We start from the raw sequence: 23549 nt of genomic DNA, 5'->3' as shown, positions 1-23549 counted from the left end.
TGCACATTAAACATTCTTTCGGTGACTCAGAATACAAAACAATTCTCAAAAACAATTTAGAAAAAGAATCAGCAATGAATATTTGGCATTTTTAGCATTTCTCAAAGACTAATTCCTTTCCTCTTTCAAGGAAATTAATAAGAGAGATGAGGATCCATTCCCAACAGAGCAGAATATAAAGCAGGAAGAAGCATTAAGAAATACACCTGGCTTCAATCCCCTGAAAAGAGGGATTGCTACCATTTCCAGCTCCATTTTAATTTCCTGTTTATTTCGCTCTCTGCAGCTTTGGGAACTCTGAAAGGATTTAAATGCCCTTCAGTCCCCGTGTCTTTCTCCCATTGCCTTTGATTTATAGATTTGATTTTCAGCTTGAAAGCAAAAAGGGAGAAATTCCAAACGGGGGGTGAAAAAAAAACACCATCATGACATGGAGGAGCTTAAAGCGAGCTGAAAGGTGGAGGAAATAGGAGGGATATAAAACGGCCATTGCCAGCTCCACGGATGAAATATGAGGAATTGTTGGAAACCATGTAAGAAAACGTGATATGTAGCAAATGAACTGGGCTTTATTCAATCCCCAAGCAACCATAAGAAGTCCCATTCTGCTCGGTCTGTATTGTGCTGTGCCCTGTGTCGACAGGACTCACTTTCACTCAACACTGTCGTGCACCCATTAAATTCTACAATACACAATCATTCCTCCCTGCAAACTCTGTAAACACACTGTGCTCCCTGTTACTCTCTTTCACTTTGAGCAGTGATTTCTCAGCAGGAGATGTCACTTAGCTGGGATAGGCACCCTGATTTGACCGTGACTATAGTGTATTCAACACAAGCCACGACTATTGTAACCCATGAATATATGCATTTCCTCACCTTGACTGTGCCTCTATATGCAAGTGATCAGCTGGGATGACTCTAAAAGGCACCCAGTGTGCCGACAGCGGGGCGGCCTTGGGGGAAAAGGCAGCTTTTGCGACCCACAGTTCCAGCCACAGTGCTCCTATGGGACCACTGGGCCATGGGGAGCCCAAAGGGAGACAGAGCGTGGCTGAGAGACAGGAGGGATACTGGGGGACTCACAGAACAGATAAACCCAGGGGATTACTGTCAGACTGCACGCTCCTCAGACTTGCACATGGTCAAAATGAGGAGCAGTTTAACTTGAACCTCTTTTAATTGAGTACGGCCTCCAGCTAAAGGAGGTGACTAACCGTGTACAAGGCAGCGGCCATAAGTGTCCATTCAAGTGGATGGCTTTTATACATAAAGGTGGTGATTTAGTGTTCCTCTTTATGTGCGGTATTTTGTAACAGCGTTAATTTCCAACTAATGAGTGAGAGAGATTAATTCATGTGCATGATGAATTGTGTGGCGGCAAGCAGTCAGGCTAAGCAAATTCTTGTCCAAAAGTGTGTGTGCGTACCTTTTGTGAATGCTTTTCAAACTCTGGTAAAGACCGCAGGGGCACTTATCTGAAATAAGTAGGCCTGCCCTCCACCGCAGTCCTCGCTAGAAGCTCCATATGGTAATGAGCTGAAGAAAATATGTTATTTGCAACACAAACAACACTGCAGTTAATTCAAGCAGCATAGGCACAATCCACTCACACACACTTTCAACACTTTTCCAAGTGTAAAGTTCACGTGAGAAATGGAAGAATGAGCTCATTTGCGTTGAGCAATTTAGAAAAATACTTTGAAGTAAGGCTTGTGCAATGCAAATACGTCACTGTGGCGGTATGAGAGCAGCTGCCAGAACATTAATTGAAATGAATAACAAACTAGGAGGCTGGCCAGCCAAAGTGAAAGGGATGATGAGGTTATGATGTCCATCTGTAATGTGTGCAGCATCTCAGTGTTAGCGTTCCTCATTAACGTGAAGATTATTTTAATCTGCCCAAATTGGTCAATTCAAACACATGGCCCTTGTGCGTCTTGTCGAGTTCAGTGTAGCTCTCCCTTTGTGTCACAAAGCTACGATATGTTTGGAACCACCATCTGTACTTGTACAAAATACTTGTGTCGCTGGACAACGTTACCACGTAGAGACAGAAATCAATTTAAAACGAGAACAAACTGCTGTTGAATAAAAATGGTAATCATAGATCAAAACACTTCAGCTGCACACATTGTACTGAGGAAATGTCCTGATGTTTATCACAGTGCAGGTTTTTTATCTTTTTCCTGAATCCTGTCTCTGGTTTGTTGTCAACAAACTAACTGTGGATTCCCAGTAAAAAGGACGAAGCTTCACTTTACTTGAGGGGTCACAAAAATGAAAAAAAAGATAAATCATGATGTAAAGAAACATGTACTCAGTATGATTCACTACTTTACTTGAGAGGGCACCAAAATAGTGACTGTAATGTAAGTAATTAGAACTACTTATATCATCATTTAGTTCCTGATTCCTTCCTCACTTGTTTCTTGGTAACTACTGTTGTATTCTATCGTAAAATGTTAACAACAAAACAAGTATTTGCATTTGAAACATACAATATTTATTGGAACTAATCATAGACTTTTGTATAGGAAGTGACGTCCACAACTATGATTAGTTTGAATAAATAATGTATGTTTCCATTGCAAATAATTGGAATGGCGAGTCATTGAACGGTGAGTCACCGTGACGTCACCCATTGGTTTGTGGACTGCCGTTTTGAAGCCTCGAGTTTGGCATTTTGGTCTTCGCCATCTTGGTTTTTTGCAACCAGAAGTGACACAAGAGGGTGGAGCTAAGTACAACCGTATGCTGAATAAGACATTTTTAGGCGACCAAGATGTTACATTTAACTTTCATGAACTGAAAACACACTGTGAAAGGGTTAAAGTTGTAAGACGAAAACACAGACAACTCCCAGATCGGACAAAGCCGTCGTAGTGACCTGTCAATCACAAGGTAGCCACGCCCTAAAACATACCCTGCTTTATGGTCTATTTGACTCTAAATGGGACCATAATTTACAAAATGAACATCATGCAAGAAGACTTGAAATCAGAGGGCTACCTCCACTAAGAAGTGAAGCCAATGCAGAAGTGCCTTAAACTTGCATTCTTTCTAATAGCCAGCAGGGGGCGACTCCTCTGGTTGCACAAAGAAGTCTGATCGTATAAGTCAATGAGAAAATGACCCTACTTCTCACTTGATTTATTACCTCAGTAAACATTGTATACATGAGTTTATAGTCTCAATCGCTACTTACAAGTCTTCTTCAATACAGCAAAAAAAAAACAAGATGACAACGGCAAAAATGCCGAACTCCAGGCTTCAAAACGACAACCCCAATGGTTGATGTCACTGTGACTATGTCCACTTCTTATATACAGTCTACGGTTGAAACTAGCGATTGAGGCCATAAACTAATGTTTACAGTGTTTACTGAGGTAATAAATCAAGTGAGGAGTAGGGTCATTTTCTCATAGATTTATATACAACCCGAGGAGTCGCAAAATTTAAGGCACTGGACTGGAAAATAGTACACTATTTTTATGTTGGTTTATTTTTCTTTTGGCAGATAAATAATTCTAAAAGGTAATCTGGTCATCTGTCTATCGTCACGAAGGCATGTCACATCACCCCCCCACCCACACACACACGGAGAGGGGTTGAAATGAGTCATTCACAAGGATTGTAGATAAATCTCTCCCATCACAATGCACCATGAAGACCCATGTGATAAAAGAATCCACACAGGTCTAGAGCCGCTCAGAAGGTCGGCTAATTAACGAACACACGGCGAGAGGCATTTGCTATCACAATCAAATTTGTGGCTGAAGTCCTCCTGGCTAACTAACCCAGCTGTGCCCACTTATCACATAAGTTCAGCGGACCATGAGGTTAGCCATCAAAACAAAGGCCCAGTCACCCACTAATAGGGCCTGTGGAAAATTCCAAGATGCGTGGGTGGGAGGTCAGCACCTTTGGGTCATTACTGCCATATACAATACCTCTGATCATTATCCAGACAGGATACTTGTAACATTCGCGGGTTAATATCTCCTTTCTCTTGCTTTAACTTTTTGCTAGTCTCAAAGGGCCACATCTCTGTGTAACCCTGTAAGCAGACTCATTGTCACATAACACACGAGGGGAGAAAAACCTCCTGTTACCAAGCTACAGTGCCCCTGCCGTTATGTATTCCGGTGGCCACTTGTGCATTATCTGTCTATCTTTCACATTTCCGAGTGTGAATGGGCACTGAGCTCACAGCAGCAACTTTACAGAGACATAATTAGAAGGGAGCCAGTATGACAGATGGATTACAATCATAATTGAGAGCGTGGAGAGTCTATCGTCCTAGCTGCAGTGCACCTGCTTTGTCTCTGGCATAAACAGCAGAAGAGCTAAGAATTTGTCTTCCCGTACAGCGTGCCTGTAGAATTACAATACTTTATTTTCTCCCCTCCTCCTCGCAGGCGCTGATTCTGCTTACAGTGATGAAGAAAAGTGTAGATAGCCTGATTTTATTATTCCAAAGCAGATGGTGCAGAATGAGACATGGGGGGCCCGCCAGCTCGGTGACCTTCATGTTGCTAATCTAACATTGCCCCTTCATTGATCTAACATTAACACCTCACCCCTCACAGAATATGCATGACTCCAAACGGGGCTGGTGGCCTGCTTGCTTTCGAACAAATCACCCCGACATGCAATTACCTCCTGCTCTGGAGTCATTTCTTTCCCGTGGATGCGACGGCCCTTTCACTCGAGTCTGGGAATTAAACAGGTTTCCAGGTTAATTAATTTGACAGACAGACCCCATTGTGCTCGGTGTCAGCCCAAAAAGGAAACCTTATTGCCTCCTGTCCTGGAGGTTGACTTTTTATTGTTCTTTGATTCTTCGTTCTTTTAAAGGAGCACACAGTGCCAGACCTGTAATTGACTTGAAGAAGACCGCATTGAGCAGACGTGTTATTGAATGCTTGAAACAAAAGCGCTGGTCTCTCATAGGAGCTCGTAATTCATCCAGTGGGATGCATTGAAATGTAATTCGCGCCCCCGCCATGTTGGAAGGCTGTGTTTTTGTTTGTTCGGTCAGCTCCATATTGGAACATAACCCTCTTCGAAGAATGCATTCACGTATACCTCCTTGCTTGTTGCTTCCTACTTCATCCCATGATGAAATTGAAATGGAATTTATCTGAGTGCGTTTGTGAGCGTGTGAGAGTGAGGAAGGAGAAAGAGAGAAGATCCAAACCAAAGTGTAATCTCGGTCTAAATCACATAGCCTCCCCCGGGGGAAAAGACCCCTCTTCGTGGGGTTAGTCAGTGAATTAAATCACGGTGAGGGCCCCATTTTTCAAAAGTAACCTTTCCGTTGACAGTGTAAGTGGGAGTCGGGCTCTCACACCGCAGAGTCCGAGCGGTGGAATTAGTGTCGTGCGTAGCGACACCAGTCTCTCAGGGTGTCATTTGTAGGGGCTGTTGCTGCATTTTTTCCAGGCCTGCCTGCCTGCCTGCCTGCCTGCCTGTCTCAGTGTGCTCACGGTGGAGGAGGCCATCTGCCTCCCTTCCGTCTCTCATCCCTCACTTCTCTCTTCGGCAGTCTCTTCCCAGCAGTTCCCACACAGTGTCCTTAAATGTATTTTTGGTGCAGCTCATGAATTTTGGCCTTGACGTGCAGTTTGTGCACCCGAAAACCCACATTGACATGTGCTCTGAGTTGGACATGCACGATTCGCCTATTGAAAGATATTCATGCGAAATCACTGCGGCTAATGGAGATAAATACACTACATGGCAGGATTAGGCTTGAATTAATCTCTATTCAACTTAATTAATTAGAAATTTGTCCATCCAAGCCTGTAATGTCAATAGGACATGTTTCAATTAGAGCTGCATCGCCTTTTCTAATCTTTTAATTGCACAGAAAGGAATGGAACGAACATGTTCATAAAATGGGATTCTGCATCCTCATAGTCGAGCAACTCTCAGCGGCTGTTTATTACTCAATGATCAAGCAACTTAACTGACTCATCCTATAATCCATTTTACTGTTTCCTGTTTCCCAGGGTGCTGCTGTGATTTCTCAGCGACCAGCATCCCCCGTGGATGTTATTGTTGGCCGTGTGGCGGCTGGTGTAGAAGTGGTCAGTTTCTAGGTTACTTGAAGACGAAGGCTTGTGCATGAATTATGTATCTAAAGTGCACAGTCGGCACCTTTTTCTCTCTCACTGAACGAACACAGCAGTAATTAGCAGAGCCCAACAATTATTTCTTTTTTTTAATATTTGAATAACACCTTTTTTTACATTAATGCCACAAATTGCCAAGCCGGCTAATGCATGTCCACTGAAAGCAAATTATCATAATCTGCTTGTTTGTAAAAAGCACCATCTGTGCAATTAAATAGTTTGGTGATGATAGTGTTTTGTTAGGGGAGATGTGAGGGTCCCTCGCTCCTATAAAGGTGTGGTTAATTCTCACCAGCCTGTGTGCCAGCGTGCGTGCCAGCATGAGGTGTTGGTGATGTGTTTATTTATTTATTTATTTATTTATTTAAAAAGGATCCCCATTAGCTGATACCAATTGCACCAGCTAGTCTTCCTGGGGTCCAAAATCAAGTACATTACATCTATCACATACATACTATATACAACATCATATTTGTGTTACACTAATAACATTCACATTTTCCAAACATATATAAATTTCACCTTCATACACATCTTCCACAACCATTTAGCTTCTCCATAGCTCCTGTGTGTGTGTGTGTGTGTGTGTGTGTGTGCACAGGATGAATCAGGAGTGTCTTCTGAAGATGGGTTGCCTGGGAGACCAGCCTGGACCCCTCCAAACGTGTATCTCTCCCTCTCTCTCTTCCGCTTTAAAGGTGCATCAGTAATGAATCCAAAAATCCGTAAAGGCATTTTCTAGTCGGTGGGTGAATCCCTTCATACATATAGCACAGATCTCGGTTTCATGCCTGCCACAGTCAACATCAAAAGAAAAAAAGAGTGAAAAACACTCAGACTTGTGCGTGTTGGTGTGTTTGATGAGGATAAAGGATGGAGGAGGAGTGAGGACATTATTATGGATGCGCACTGAGAGGCACTCAGAGGAACAATAGTCTTACTATTCAAGTGCATTTGTGCACCTTTGTTTACCTTCTCGTTAAACTGTCTGAAGACAACTTCCTGAAAACCTTTCCAAGCCATGAAGTGATGCTCTTCTTCTTTTTTTCTTTTTTTCTTCCCTCCTCTCCAGCCAGTCGAATGACGTCTCGCAGAGGAAAAGGGGGCTGAAAACTCTGCGCACACACACACAGTGAATCCTCTCGCTGTGTGACTCATTCATTTTGTATAAATGCGAGCAGGTTGCAGGGAAACCGAGAGAGAGAAAGAAAGAGAGCCGGGGCTTTAATTAGCTGGGATTTTCTCAGCTCACATTTGAGCGCATATACTATACTCATTTTCTTTCTTTCTTTCTTTCTTTTTTTTTTGGAGATGATATGCGCCTCCTGGGAGACCAGTGACACCACCGAGGACCAAACCATCCAATGCACGCGCTCCTATGGAGTTTGGTCCGAGCAAGAAGAAGAATGTCACCCACTTCTGCCGGTTCCTAACATCTAAGTATTGAAAATCCACTACATTTTGTTGTTTTGCAGCTTTATAGCTCCTCGGCTGCAGCTTCGTTGCGTTGCGCGCTTTTGGATTCAGCAGAAGTGGACACAAATTAGGCCAGTTCATCATCTGCAGTCTTCTCTTACTGATATTTTTCTGACTAATGGATGTATAGCCTCCTCTCTCTCTCTCTGAGGGAACTGAATTATCAGCAGGAGCTTCACCATTCAACAAGCTGCACCGCTCACTCCTCCTGGCAGCAAAGCGATGATGGGCGCAGTTTGCCTGAGCCATCTACTGCGTCTCCAGCTCAGCTTGTTGAATCTCCTCCTTTGCTGCTGACAACAATAATGGGTTCATTTTAACAAAAAACGTATTTGTTTCTGCTTCTACATCTTCGGGACTCCGTCTTTTCCCCTAAAAAAAAGTTGACCATGCCTCGTCCTGGTTTGCGCGTCAAGCTGAGCGCCATATGGAGATGGTTCTGGCTCATGAGGACTGTGGTGGATGTGGCGCTGCCTCAGGAGATCTACGCGCCTCATTCAATCCGGACTGACGGCCATTTGACCCTCGGTGGTCTTTTCCCGGTGCACGCCAGAGGAGCCGATGGCTCACCGTGCGGGGACCTGAAGAAGGAGAACGGGGTCCAGAGACTCGAGGCCATGATGTACGCTTTGGACCAGATCAACCAGGACGAGCTGCTCTTGCCCAACATCACGTTAGGCGCTCGGGTGCTGGACACTTGCTCGAGGGATACCTACGCGCTGGAGCAATCTTTAACTTTCGTGCAAGCCCTGATCACGAAGGACACCTCCGACGTGAGATGCACCAATGGGGAGCCACCGGTGTTTGTGAAGCCGGAGAAAGTGGTGGGAGTCATCGGAGCCTCGGCGAGCTCCGTATCGATCATGGTTGCCAACATCCTACGCCTCTTTCAGGCAAGTCTTTCTGAGCAGTGTGCGAGAGTTTTGTGGCTTTAAAAATAGTGTTTGTGCACAAGCTTTCTGGTAATGGTAAAAAGAGTGTTGCACCTCATTGTAGGAAGCAGATGAGAACAGGGGATGCCATAAGTAGTAACAAAAAAAAAAGCCTCTTCTCACAGGGAAATAAATCAACTGTTATTAATAAAAAAATCAGCTATTTTTCAGGTGATATTATATATATTTATTTGCTTAATGGTAGAAAAGAGTGTTGCACCTCATTGCTATACCCACCCAGTAAGAGATGCCATAAGTAGTAACAACAAAAAGCCTTATCTCACCCTCATAAATCAACTGTTATTAACAAAAAAAATCACCTTTTTTTCAGGTGATATCATTTATATTTGTTTGCATTTTTAATTTGATGCATGCTAAACTTCTCTCCATCTTAAAATATTGAAACAAAAAAGAAAGGTGAAGTGAGTTTGGGTGTTTTTTTTCACCCTCCGCTACACTGTGTGGATGAGACAGCTGAGTGTGCTGTTGCTTGTCCCCGGTGGTGCTGAAAGAACAGCTCCCGTCTGTTCCAGTCTCACTCCAGAGTCTGGATGAGTGGGCACTGACAGCCTGACACAATCACACCCAAACTCAACAACCCCCTCCTGAGAATAACAGGCCTGCTTCATGTGATTGCACATGATTATGTGAGCCTCTTGTACAGGGGGGAAAGAGAGAGAGAGACCGCAGGCATTTTTATGAATTGTTTTGAACCTGAAAGCTCTGATAAATTGGTGGAGCTGGCTCGCTTTTATCTACAGGGGGCCCTCTTCTTTGCAATGAGCTTGTTTCAAACTCCTTGCACCCTAATTGAGCTCGATGGCTGCGAGTAAATGAAATGAATTTGCAGCACTAATTTCAAAATGAGTTAGCTCAGGGTTTATGGGAGCACATCTCTATTCCTGTTTGGCTGGGAAGTCGACTGATGGTGTTTGCCCACTGCTGGTGCTGCAGTGGAATGGGAAACGCAGCAGGGCACCAATACAGCAGATTAATTATTTAAAACACATCTCCATAGCAAAATATCTAATTACTTGAAATACCGCGTGGATGCAAATGTGCAGACTTCTATGCAGTTTTATCTCGTGCGAGGACGGCGACGAGGAACGTCAGAGCTGCAGTGTTTGCACTAATGATCTGTGGTTGCAGATTGTAACTCACAGTCTTGTCATCTTTGTGTTTTGTTTCAGTTCAATTAGACAAACCATGGGGCCTGGCTGTAAGTAGCTGTTTAACTGTAAGACCATCAAAGTACTTAACATGCTTTTAGCCCCCCTCTTCCTTTTCTTTTCACACACACACTTACACACATGCAACACTCTTGTTTTTTTTTAACAGCAGTCATCCTCTGGGGTTTTTTGTTGGCTCCATTGGCTGGACTATTAGCCTGATGGTCCCAACCGCAACCTCCAGCCTGGCTGTGCTTCGTATTCACTCTTTGTAGACTGAGTTAACACATTATTTTTTTATTATTCAAGTTGGTAAAACCCTCCAGTGATACTTTGAAGCATCCTCAATACACTTGTTAAGTGTTGCAGAGTGTGAGGGTTCCTTTTTTCCATGCAAGCTGTGTAACATATTGTATGCATTTGGGAATTCAGAGGGTTTAAGGGGAGAGAGCGAGAGAGAGATGATTTCTTGAGTCTTCTCCTCTTTTCCTCCTCACATCAGGTGCACCAGCATGTGTGTGAGTGTAGGTGTAGTCCATGGGCAATGTTGGACTGGAGCTCCAGCTCGAGGAATCTGTGGTTTGAACAGCAGTTGTCATGAAGCTCCGTCCGACACATTTCTTCTCGTGTTGCCAGAAAAAGGTGGATTAAATTGCAACAATCAAATCTGCAGACGAGGAATTCAGTCTAAACCCGTTTGCCCTGCAGCACACTTATTTTTTTTCTATGGTACCTTCGGTGATGATAGCACCGATAATAAACGATGATGAATTAAATGTGAGGCCACATGATACTGTATAATCAATACTGACCAGAAATGAGAGCTCCCAGCACAACTACCCTCATTAGTTTTAGAGCGTTTGATTAGTGTTTGGCAGCCATTACACGTTTCTGAGATAGTTTGCAACTGCAATCCATCAAGTATCAAGTGATTCCAGTCAAAAGCGTCAAAAGCTTGACATAGCACCTGTTCAGATATGATTCAATGAAGCAAAGCTGATTTTTTTTTTTTCTCATGTCAAAGTGAAAGACAGCTCAGTAGGAAGTGTGCAATTTCTTGTCCTTGTCAATTTGAATTACATTTCATTATGTGATGTGGTCCATAAGCAGTCTAATGGACTTTGAAGTACAATCTTAACGCTTTGAGCTTTCGGTCAATGAGCTGTCCTTCTAAACTACTATCCCCCTTTGTTCTCATTGAATATCATCAAGTCATTTCATGTCTCACCTCTGTGATAAATGAATCATCAGGGCAGCTAAATAGCGATTGTAGATTTTATTGTCGTGCGCTAAATATCATGGCTGTCTATTCAGGACATGAGTAGCTGCTGAACTGTTAATGCTGGGAAATTGACATGAGGGATAGATTTTTCTGAGGACCTGGGAGGGTTGATCAATACTGTTGCCATGGTGAGGCCGATTTGCTGCTAAGATGTTTTTATTTCACTGCCTTTCATGCTGTGTTGGAAATGAGAAGCAACAATGCCACAGGAGGGGGAAAAAAATCAATCAGCCAAACTTTTGAATTGTTACCAGGAGCTATGATGTTGTGCACCTTTTTTTTGAAGAATCATCCAATCCTCACTGTGTAGCAGTCATTCCCGGGGAGGACAACACTGTAGTTGAAAAGACTGGACAACTTTGTCCATCTGTACGTCGCGGCCTCTTGAATGAATCATGAAATTGATTTTTATCCAGGTGACATTTACATCAAGGAGCGCAGCTCGCAATTCTCTGTCGCATCTCTTTTCTCAAAGAGCGAGTCAAAACTTTGTATTGAATGCAGGTGAACTCCGTCTTGTCCTCCTGTCTGGGGAAGCGGCCCCTTCAGACTAGCTGTCTAAGTGAGGCATTGACATCCTCTGCTCTCATAGCCCTGACAGGCGTCGGTCGGCTTTTTATCTCTCCTTTTTCACGGAATCATCACCGTGATTGATTTGAAGGAGATTGAAGCCTTGCAGTGTGATCCATTCAGCCGACAGTGGTAAAGGCAGACACCAAAGGAATGTGAAGGCTGTGCGTGTGTGTGTTACGTAACAAGTTCTCAAAGTGACACAAAATGGCAGAGGTTAATTATGTCTGTTTTTCTAAACACAGTTGCCATTTGTACATTGATGCATGCAGCAACGCAGGTCAATTAGTCACATCTCTTGCACTGTTTTCAGCCCCATCATAGAAGACACGGTTGGTATGTCAAGTATGCACCATACGATTAGATACACACACACACACACACATATATAAACACTGTATATGCACACAAAGAACTCCATTACCATTGCTGAAGGAATGAAAACACAACTGTCTCATGGATATTTCATGATCCACGCCAGTGGTTTTGGCTCTTGTATTTTCTCTCCATCACTTGCTAATTGGCTTTTATACAGATTGTGACACAGAGACCCCACTTAGCACATTATAACTTTATAACAAGTATGTGAAACAAGGACTTATACTTTCTCATCCAACTTGACATTTTCATCCAAACTAAGCCTCAGCCTTTTACTTAATACATAACTAAAATCATATAAGAGCTATTATAATTATTATTGCATTATTATTGTTTATTTTATATATTTTGCAACTTATGTTTGTTAAGATTTTGTTATTGTGCGTGAACAGTTGGTCAGATTACACATTTTTTTACTGGTAGAATGAAAAACTTGACTACACATTAAAAAATACTGAGTTGAAAACAACCCAATTTGGGTAGTTTTCAACTATTGGACCAACTACACGCTGGGTTAATCCAACCCAGCAAGTTGGGTTGATCATTCAACCCAAATATTGGTTTATATTGACTAGAATGCTGGCTTAATTTTACCTCATAGATGGGTTATTGTTATTTCCATGTTTCCTTACAGTAAAATCAGTAACACCTTTTATTCAAATAGATTGTAATAACTTGGATATGGAGTGCTACAGGAATGAGTCCTAAAACCCAGAAATAAGTTAGCATTTTAGCACTTCCGGTTCCCTCGTCTGGAAGTCAATGGGTTTGTTGAATGGGTGTTCAGTTAGATGCCTGAAATAAGGTCTGTGGTTAACACAAGCTTAAGAGATTTTAACGTTTTGTTCTACAATATAAACTACGTCAGTAAATGTCCCACTTGTGAATTCTGAAGCCTTTACGTGTCTTCAAAAAGGCGGTTGCTAACAAGTGGATAAATGAGACTACTAAACATCATCATGCCGACTCGTCCGCCTTTACATCCTCATTGTGTATGCTCGTGTCCATGCGACCGTGGTGTAGTTTGTTTATAGCCTAACGCTAGCTTTTTACTTCTGGCGATTACATTCGCAGTTCAAAAATCATAAAAGTGATGTTCATTTGCAGAGATTATTTTGCTAAACAAAACATGTAAGTATCATAAATGTTTGTTTGCCACAGAGCTTATTTTCTGTAAAATAAAACTCAAAACTCAATGGGAAAGTCCTATTGGTGTTTTGTCGAGGGAACCAGGGTGATGCTAACTACATAATATGTCATCCCTTTAGCACTCTATATAGGCCTAATCTAAAATATATTTAAAATTTGGTCATCTATCCATCCATCCATCCATCCATCCATCCATCCATCCATCCATCCATCCATCCATCCATCCATCCATCCATCCATTATCTGCAACCACTTATCCTATTCAGGGTCACGGGGGGGTTGGAGCCGATCTCAGCTGACATTGTCCGGAGGCGGTGTACACCTCAGGTCGCCAGACTATCCGAGGGCTGACACATAGACACAGACTTGGTAATGCAAATCATAAATACTTCCAGTAATGAACACAGAGTTCTGAAAGTTTTTCCAAAGACATTTAATTTTACATTTGTGATAGGACAAGAGAAAGACCAAGAAGGAAAAGAAATAAAACTTAAGCTGAGATTAAAATCAGGAACAAATACATATACTAGAATGAAGAAAGTGGAAAAGGCTCAGTGGGATTTACTAATAATAAGAGAAAATTGAAAACTTGGCTGAATATGGACGATGTTAATAAACTGTCAAACCTCCGCCATCCATCTCTCTGGAGTCGTGAAATATTCACAACAGAACAAGAGAATTACTGAATATTAGAATATGAGTCTATCTGTCTTCGAAGGGGTTTTGATTTAAGCTTGATACTCGCACACTTCTCTCCTGTTCCCAATTTTCCTTTTATTTCACATGGACATGACGTCAGTTTAGAGTGAGGTTGTGAGCTTGCCTATATTTATAGATGAGCTGTGATGACACTTCACACATCATGTGTGAATTTGGTCAATGATAAAACAAATGAGGACAATGCCCAATTATTACATGTAGTAGGAATGGTTGCACCGTACCTACTGTATGTGAATATCACATCAACATTACATTACAGAGTACAGCACCTGAAGCCCCGAGGGAGACAATTTGTGTTTGAGACATTGCCACGTCCTTGAAGGATAAAAAAAGAATTGGGAACAAGATAGCGCAGGTGCAGGTGTTTTTTTTATCTCACCGTTTTCATGCAGAACACAAAACCAAAATGTGAAATACAAAACTCTCCAAAAGAAAGCCCACTCTCTCAGACAGGGAACACATTTAACTTATATATAAAGACTTTTATTTTACACTCTTTTCACAAATAACAAAAATGCCTGACAGACTTTAAAGGGTTGATGAGTCATCAGTCAACATAATTGTGCTGGTTTTGTAAAATAATTGATCTCGTTCATCAAATGTTCAAACATAAAAAGTTAGAAATAACTACCGAAACCTACAAAAACACAGCATCGCGTATGAAATTGTTTAAAGTAATTAAACCTTTTTATATTATACATATAAATAAGTAGTAAGTAAGTAAGTATAATAGACCAAGGACAGGCAGATAGATGGTTGAGAGAGATGGCAACAAATATGTCGATTGAAAATGCTTTTGAAGTGGAGTCCCTTTATTTCTTGTCTTATATATGATAATGTTAGCTATCTAATGAATCTGGAGGATGACCCTGCGAATGATCCAGAGAGAGCAGATTGGGGCGTTGGGGAGCCATGTTGAGATGCAGAAACTCCTTATTTATTTTAATTGGATTTCGTTTTTTTGTGTGGTTTGCTGCTGTTGTTGTTGGTGTTGTTTTTATTATTAGTAACATGTACTTTCATTATCTACTTACTCTCTTGTGTCTGTACTAGGGATGCACCGATACCACTTTACCGAGTACAAGTACTTACATTTGGGTACTCGCGAGTACTGAGTACCGATACAAGTACTTCTCTGTGCCAAAAGACCCTCGTTAACAGCCAGCTGGAGGGTGTGAGCGACACATGGCAGGCTGGGGAGTCCCGCATACGAGGCGGTGCGCAGCGACTCACGTAAAAGTTGCCAGGGGTCTGCGGCGATGTCTGCAACCCACCCCATCCGTCTTGAAACACGGACCAAGGAGTCTAACGCACGTGCGAGTCAGAGGGTGCAAGCAAAACCACGTGGCGCAATGAAAGTGAGAGCCGGCACGCGCCGGCTGAGGTGGGGTCGGGCGCACCGTCAGGGAGGTGGAGCATGAGCGCGTGCGATAGGACCCGAAAGATGCTGACGAGGGTTAACGTCACGCTGCTGTAAAGTGGTATCGGTGCCATTGTATTGGAGCTGTTTTACGAGTACATGAGCACAGTATCGGACCCAATACCCGATACTGGTATCGGTGCATCCCTAGTCTATACTCCTGTGACTCTCTTCCATGTCTATAGCTAGTATTATCAGGGGACCTCATATGATTTAGACATTTTCAAAGGGGTCCCTTGACCTCTGACCTCAAGATATGTGAATGAAAATCGGTTCAATGGGTCCCACGAGTCTCCCCTTTACAGACATACCCACCTATGATAATCACATGCAGTTTTGGGCAAGTCATAGTCAAGTCAGCACACTGACACACTGACAGCTGTTGTTGCCTGTTGGGCTTCAGTTTGCCATGTTATAATTTGAGAATATTTTTTTAGTAAATGCAGTACCTGTGAGGGTTTCTGGACAATATTTGTCATTATTTTGTGTAGTTAAATGATTTCAAATTATAAATATATACATACGTTTGCAAAAAGCAAGCATATTTGCACACTCCCATGTTCATAAGAGTGTTAAATACTTGACACATCTCCCTTTTAAGGTACATTTTGAACAGATAAAACGTGTGATTAATCACGATTAATCATGGACAATCATGATTAATCGCGATTAAATGTTTATCGATTGACAGCCATTATATACTGTAGGCCTATTAGTGTTTAGATAGTATTTACAAAGCCCTCTTGCTCCGGTGCCCATGCGAATGGGTCTCCATGCTGTGTAGCGAGATGAGCCTCCTGACTTTAATTTATAATCGCCAAAGCAGCCTCCATAATTCTCGACCGGGAAAGAGGCAGAAAAACGGCAGAGAAAACAAAAATCCTTTTAAAAAAAAAAAAAGCAAATACGACCCAAAATCTCAGAGAGACAATTTGCATGGGACTAATATTATCACATGACCTCTGTGTTTGGTGAAATATGGTAGGTAATTTATGGTGGAATTTTTAATTGACTAATTATGGACATGGCAGATTCACACAGGATTACGGACGGCCTCTGCAATTATTACAAATTACTAGAGGTCTCCAGCTAATACTAGTTATTGTTATTATCAGTGTAATGTTATTGTAGTGGGGGATAATAAACGGTTAATGTTGTGTCTACATTATTGGTAAAATACATCTGTTATACATGGAAAATCAATAAATATATGTGTTAAAAAAAGTAAGTAAAAAAAACTAAAACACAAATTAAAAGAGAATAAACTTGTAGTAGAGGATATTTAGGAACTTTAAATTAATGTGTTGTACTTTTATTTTTGCTGTGGATATACTGAATACATTATCTACAGTCCAGTGATTCTCACTTCTGGTCCTTGGGACTGAAAGCCCTGCTGCTTTTCATTCCAGCCATTTAATCAGATGCTGACTTATGGCCCGATCAGACCAGAATTGGCAAGGTGAAATTTACTCGCACGCTGTGGTAAAAAACAGGTGGGACAGCAAATAACGTGGGCATAAACTGCAGGTGTTAGCCTGGCTAACAGGCTAGGAATAACATTGCGTTGAGAAATATACATTTATTTTATTGATTACTTACCCTGTCCTTGTGCTAATGGAGAGCCACGAAGCGTGATCCTTCTTCTGCTCTTTGTGTTCTTTAAGCATGCAGATATAGAAACAAGGATACAAACAATCAATACGTACTCAAGGAGGGGTCAATTCCGCCTGCTCCTTCAAATTGGCTGCAGCCTCGCTACCAGTTCAATCAGATTAAACTCGAATGTGTCTCGCGTGCGTCTCTGAAATGACAGGGAGCGAATTTTGGGCAGTGAAACTGTGATACAGATGAATGCATGAAGTGAAGTGATCTGGTTGGACAGAATGGCAGCAGTGCTCCGAGTCTGAGCGCCAGGATTAAGCAATATCGTGCATAGATTTTATGTTGGAATTGGATGAAATACAGTATTTGAGTTGTTTGCAAAATGAGAGTCAGTGACTCTAGGAAAATTCAGACCTGCAAAGGCAATAATTAAAATGATAGCCACACAGAGGAATATTGCCTGCAGAGCCTGATTATTTCATATTCCCATCCTTTTGGTCTTTTGGGGTGAAACAGTGTTGTGAAGGGAGTGCTGTTGCTCTCATGTTCAGTGAAGCAGGTGTATATTCACACACACAAACACAACGCAGTGCGAGCAACTGATGCAATATTAATAGAATGAATAAAATATCCCTGTGTCAAACAAGTTGTCACTGAGCCTGACATGAGGTCATAAGGTCAGCAGCCTGCCACGGAGAGAGTATGAGAAACCGCGCACGCCTTATATTAAGGTCTCGGCTATTCCCAGAGGCCTTGGGGGGAGGGTGCATATTATTATTCAGCAACATAATAGCATGCTATATGAATAAATGTTTCTCAATGAAAACACAGCTGGTGCATTCTTGTTCCATTCGTCATTTGTTTTCAGACATATTCTAGTTTGTGTTATGATTGCACTTATAGCGGGTATTGTTTCGGTATCTTTAATGAGGTGCCACCCCTCATTTATACGCGGGCTTTGGGCGTGTTTGACGGTTGCAGCAGCTTGACTCTCCCAGTCAAGCTATTACCCCCGTTTTCTCCCTCTGCATGGGAGGCGGGGGAGGAGGGCACCTGCTTAAAAGCTTAGCTCTGCTCACATTGAGGTCACACCAGTGTTCCTTCAAAACTTATCGTCGGTATGACTGTAAAATGCGGCAAAAATAGCACTCTTAGACTTTGTTGGAAGTTTTTCTGCACTTTATCTGGCGAGCAGAAGGAGCGAGAGAAGAGGAAACCCCATTACGTCCGATCCTCTTACGGGGATGAGTGGAGAAGCATGAGGAGGTCTCTGCTGGCTGCTGGCCGGCCTCTCACTCATCCTTCCAAAAAGGAAAAATGTCCCTGTTGCTTCAGCATAGAACGATCCAGTGTGGGCTGAAAGGCATTATCACAGGGCTAATTGTAGTTTTTTGTAGTTGTTTCAACGCACTGGTGTGTGATCCATTGTGCAGAGCCTGAATTACAAAGTCACTCAGCCATAGCTGACTTCTGTGCTATATGACTAAGCAACATCCGAGTCTGTTTTCATGGTAGAAAACCTCATACGAGCACGCAACGTCTGTATAGTTCAATAAGAAATTTGCCTTTTAAATATGATCTGTTTTCACAAGGCAAATTCCTCTCCTCACAGCTCCTCAAATCCTGCTAAATGAGTTAAGTGAATTTGTTAAAAGGCTGCCTTTAGTACTCCCCATGAGAGTGACTGCTGCTTCAAAAGGAGGAATATTGTTGTGGTTCTTCTTAGACCTGGGATCTGTGCTTTGTTCTTTTGTTTTATCGCTTCCTCAACACTTTCTCCACCCGGCTCTGAAATCACATTGCGCCTTAGAAATTGTATGGTAGGCTAATCCTGTAGATCTGCTTGTCAGGGTGAATCCCCTCGCAACATATAAAAGGTGTTGTGTTTTAAGAAAAAAGGAGGCAAACAGAAAGTAACAAGACAAAGAGTCTGCAGTCATGCAAGCAGCTGTGTGAGGCTGAACTTAGGCACAGTGATACTTTGAGCTAAACGCTAACATCAGCATTGCTAACATACTCACAATGGAAATGCGAACATGCAGATGTTTAGAAGGTGTACTCTGCGCTCCAATACCCATACTACCATACTATTTAGTATACCAGAAAAAGATTTAGTGTGTCCCAATACATATTATATCAAATGCAGTATGCTAAAAATACCAGGATGTTGCAAGCCAGTATGCTTTTCTGGCTATTATGACCCACAATCCTCTGCACAACAAATATATAAGTAATAGTATCAAAGTTCAAGGTGCAATGTTGTGACAAAGTATGCATACTGCATGCTACAGTACATTTTTTGTAAGGGCAGCTGCAGTATTTACCAAAAGTAAAAAGAAAAAGTATGCAATTTGGAACTTAGCCATAATGTGAATGCTCACCATCTTAGTTTAGTGTGTTAGCATGCTAGTATTTGCTAATTAGCATTAAACACAATGTATAGCTGAGGCTGATGGGAATGTCAAAATCAGTTTTGCAGGTATTTGGTCATAAAGCAAAGTCTCGGACAAATAAACATGCTTAACCTGATGATAGTGCTATGTAGAGGAGAAGTCTGGGATCAACAAAGTTATTACAAATCATCCTGTGGGGGAATCTTCATACAACGGTTCATATGATATCTTACGAAAAGTTGTTCCACATTTTTCCGAGCGTTTTTTCCTGCGACTGTCCATCAACACGTGTCAATTTCCGCTCATTGCATGCATACAGTCTTTTCAAAATATACGTCCGTCTTCACAGGAAACAACTTGGTTAGGTTTAGGCAACAACACTACTTAGTTAGGTTTAGGAAAAGATCGTGGTTTGTGTTAAAATAACTCCGATAGTGGCGTAACTTAAGTACAGAAGTTACGTGACAAATAAGTCAGCGTTGACTTGAATTTCACTCAGGAGATCAGCGTTCATACCCCCTGTGAAACAAGGTCTTTTTTTGGTCCACCTGGACCTCCTCCCTACTCTGCGTTTTTCACTCTTAATACTTCCTGGTTCACCATTACGTGGATTACATACAAATTTAATTTGAAGTACATTCAATTTCGTAGGTAGCTACAAATGGTGTATGAGAAAATCCTGATGGGAGGCACAAATATATGTAACAAATTTCATGGCAATCCTTCCAATAGCTGTTGAGAAAATTCTCTCAAAACCTCAAATATCAGCCTCATGGTGGCGCTAGATGAAAGGTCAGGAGATCATCAAACTTGGGAGGATTCGTATTCTTTTTTTGTACAAAATTTCATAGCAATCCATCCAATAAATGTCCAGATATTTCAGTCTGGATCAAAGTGGTAGACCGACAGGCCGACAATGCCATCCTTAAACCTACAGCACTAGCATGGCTAATAAACGACACATTCATATTCAAGCTCTGCACATGGATGCACACATGTTCAGTCTTTCAATCACACAGTTTTTCATAGATTAATGCAGCAATACACTTAAAACTAAATCAACTTTGTGCAATGTGCTGCCAACGTAAAAGGGACAGGAGGAGCACTGCTCACATGGCTGTCTTGCTGTCCCCGGAGGCTGGTGGCACGAGGCTCTGTTTAGACTGCATGCCCATGTGAGGGCTCTAATGTAGATAGGCATGCCACTGAAGAGCAGCGAGGAGTAGGCAGGGAGTCACCGCACGCCAGCTTGAGCTGCAAGAGAGGGAAGAGAAAACACAATGGTCCTTCTTCTGCAGTGTTCATACTTTCTCAGTTATCTCTAGTGGTATCGAGCCATGCAGATACAATCATTACATTTATGTGCCCCAGTTTCAACATCGTCTCTTGTTCTTTGTTGATTATTTTAGAGAAGTGATTGTTTAATGCAGTCAGCACCACAATTAAAATCCAGTTCCCCAGGCACAAATCCAAATGGAAAAGTATTCACATCCTTTATCTAAGAAAAAGCAGCAATACCACAATGCAAAAAAAAAATATCCATTACAAGTAAGAATCCTGCATACAAAATCTTACATAAGTAAAAGTACAGAATTATCAGCAAAATGTACTTAAAGTATCAAAAGTGTTCATGCACATACTACTCATAATGCAGAAAAACTCATGCTAGTGTTTTATTACGTATTATATTATTGGATTATTATTATTATTATTATATATTTTTATTATTATTGGGCGGTGCTTGGTTTTGGCTCAACTGATCTCGACATTGGCTGCCGGGGCACAAACTTTCTCATTTTACAGATAAACAGTACACTACAAGATGTTTCTGAAAACATTTCAGGCGAGAAATAGGCATTACTGTAACAGAATATTGATTCATATTTGATCAGCGCTGCCTAGTTTGACCGGACAGCTGTTCAGAGACGGCAAGTGTCCAGCTTGGCTTTGGTTGGTTGTTTTTCTCTGGTCTGTGAAATCTTGCAGATGCCATGAGGAGCAACGGAGGACACAGAGGCACATGTTTTTTTTCAGATTACCTGTCTCATGCACTACTGTCAGGATATAGTGACTGTTTTATAAAAATAACTTTTTAAAATCATATTTGCTCTTTTCTACCCGCTGCAGCTTTAAGTAACTAAAACTGTCAAATAAATGTAGTGACGTAAAAAGTACAATATTTCCCTTTTAAATGTAGTGAAGTTGAACTATTAAAGCTGAAGTAGGCCAGATTGGAGCAAATATGATTAAAAAAAGTTATTTTTTCAAATTTGTATAATTTAATACAGTATTAGTAAAAGTAATAGCAATTGTAGTAAATGTACTTAGTTACTTGTTTAAAAAAAAATGGCCGAATTAGACCAAACCTGTCTTCATGGCTAGATACCTCTAGAGGTAAGTGAACTAGGGCTCCAACTAACAATTATTTTTAATTAACAATTAATCTGTTGATTATTTTCTCGATTAATCGATTAGTTGTTTGGTATATAAAATGTCAGAAAACTGTGAAAAATGACGATCAGTGTTTTCCAAAGCCCAAGATGACGTCCTCAAATGTCTTGTTTGGTCCACAACTCAAAGATATTCAGTTTACTTTCACAGAGGAGAAAAGAAACCAGAAAATATTCACATTTTAAAAAGCTGGAATCAGAGATATCTTCCTTTTTTTTCCTCAAACTGATTTGAGTTAAACTGATCTGACCTGAGTTGGTGTTTAATTCAATAGTTGGCAACTAATCAATCAATCATTTCAGCTCCAAAGAAAGCTGATCCATTTAAAATATGTTAATATATGTATATGTTGCGTGTGTGTTTCACTATGTGCGTGTGCTTTTGGTTCCGAGGGATGTCAGGGTCCAGTGTGTCTCTCACAGTATACATAATAAACTGTCATTGGGATTCATTCCTTGTCCTTCAGTTGTGTTATTACAGCAGAGCCTGAGGGTACATCAGAACATCGTAATATATAACCATTATATCAGCCTGCACAGTGTGGACCTTTAGAGGGAGACTAAATTATTACAGTGAGTGCAGCAAGGGCCTCGGGTAGTAATGCTAAAATACCTGTTGATTTTACATGTGGAACTGAAAGCGTGGAACTTTGGTGTTTCATTAGCTTCAATTTCATTTTGTCTGCATTTCCCTCGAGATGATGTTTGGCGAGTGTGTTTGTATTCCTGTGCAGTGGTGTGTGAGTTCTGTTTGAGCAAATTTATGTGTCTCTGCTCTTTTGAGCTTAAAAAGTATACTGTGCTGCCGCAGCAGCGGCCAGAGCATACATAAAAAAATTTGTTGAGAGGATAACTGTTTTACGATGCAAATCCTGCGGAATTTCAAGTGCTCTCTGAAATGCTCGCATGTGACGGTTACATTGATTTGGGGGAAGACCTCAATCACTACTGACATTTTGCAAATTAGGGAAGCTCTTTCCTTTTCAAATAGGGTTGCTTAAACTACAATTGACTAGCGGATTGGCGCTATCACTAACAGGATATAGTGTTTTTTAACTGCCTATCAGTGTTAGAGTACTCGCATGTGGCCCCCAACGAGGTTCAGAAGATCAATAGCTTGTCATTTATCATTGGATTATGCATAGAGCTGTCAGGCGCTCTCTACCTGGAGGTCGAAGGGCAATCAAATGTGATATTTGCCAGGGAATATACTCAGACCTTTGGGATGCAAAGCCATCTGTGTGTTGCATCAGCCAGTCACACATCGTTCTCCCTGCAATCCTGCCAGTGGATTCAACCCTAAGATGTATAGGAGGGATAAATAAGTTTTGTTTTGTATAATACTGATTTAAATACCTCCGTCAGTTTGGTCCAGTTTACATATTATGGCTGAAGCTTTCCCTGTATGTGTTTATTTGTACTAGTCATGTTGTTTGGATACAAATATGTTTAAATATTCACATTATGGGGACTATGGGGACACAAGGTTATCCAGTAAATTTCAGTGCTGTGATTTGGTTTCTGGTTAATGCAAGAGAATTAATGTAAAGCCAAGTTTATGCTTGACGCAAGGGGTTTACGGGAGCCTCGCTGTAGATGCCTCCAGCATTTTGATTCATAATTTAGTGTCAGATTTCAACCGTTTATGGCGCCACTGCAACACCAGACAGATGTATTGTACGTGATCAGGCCACGTTTTGATTTATTTATATTCCCCACAGGTACTGTTGTATTCTTTCATTCCCTTTGTGATATAGAGCAAATATGGGCTTCGTAAATTCTTATACGGTAGAACTGGACTTACATCCTGGTTAAATGCCTATTTCGCCTCGTCTCATTACTGAACAGGAGACTACTCCCGGTGCAGT

The 23549-nt window shown here is 41.5% G+C and overlaps 1 protein-coding gene and 1 long non-coding RNA gene across 6 annotated transcripts in view; one reads left to right on the top strand and one right to left on the bottom strand.

Moving 5' to 3' along the window:
* LOC141772720 (metabotropic glutamate receptor 7-like) overlaps positions 1-23549 on the top strand; it is a 110893-nt gene that overhangs the window by 32316 nt on the left and 55028 nt on the right. For 3 of the 5 annotated variants that reach the window (XM_074644054.1, XM_074644058.1, XM_074644057.1), the window contains exon 1: positions 6748-8509. The exons of 1 other annotated variant lie outside the window; for it this stretch is intronic. In XM_074644054.1, the coding sequence (XP_074500155.1) occupies positions 8006-8509 (504 nt within the window). In that variant the 5' untranslated portion in view covers positions 6748-8005. Of the gene's footprint in view, positions 1-6747; positions 8510-23549 lie in introns of those variants that run through there. One more of the 5 variants, XM_074644055.1, reaches the window with a different exon arrangement.
* LOC141772721 (uncharacterized) lies at positions 16494-20916 on the bottom strand. The gene is made up of 3 exons (XR_012594949.1): positions 20345-20916; positions 16836-16893; positions 16494-16713 (listed from the first exon to the last, which is right to left on the bottom strand). It is a non-coding gene; the product is annotated as an uncharacterized LOC141772721 (long non-coding RNA).

This window comes from Sebastes fasciatus, chromosome 8 (assembly GCF_043250625.1).
Source record: "Sebastes fasciatus isolate fSebFas1 chromosome 8, fSebFas1.pri, whole genome shotgun sequence".
NCBI classification, from domain to species: domain Eukaryota; kingdom Metazoa; phylum Chordata; class Actinopteri; order Perciformes; family Sebastidae; genus Sebastes; species Sebastes fasciatus.
The sequence above is the reverse complement of the archived record's forward strand: the minus strand, read 5'-3'. Positions and strand labels throughout refer to the sequence as shown.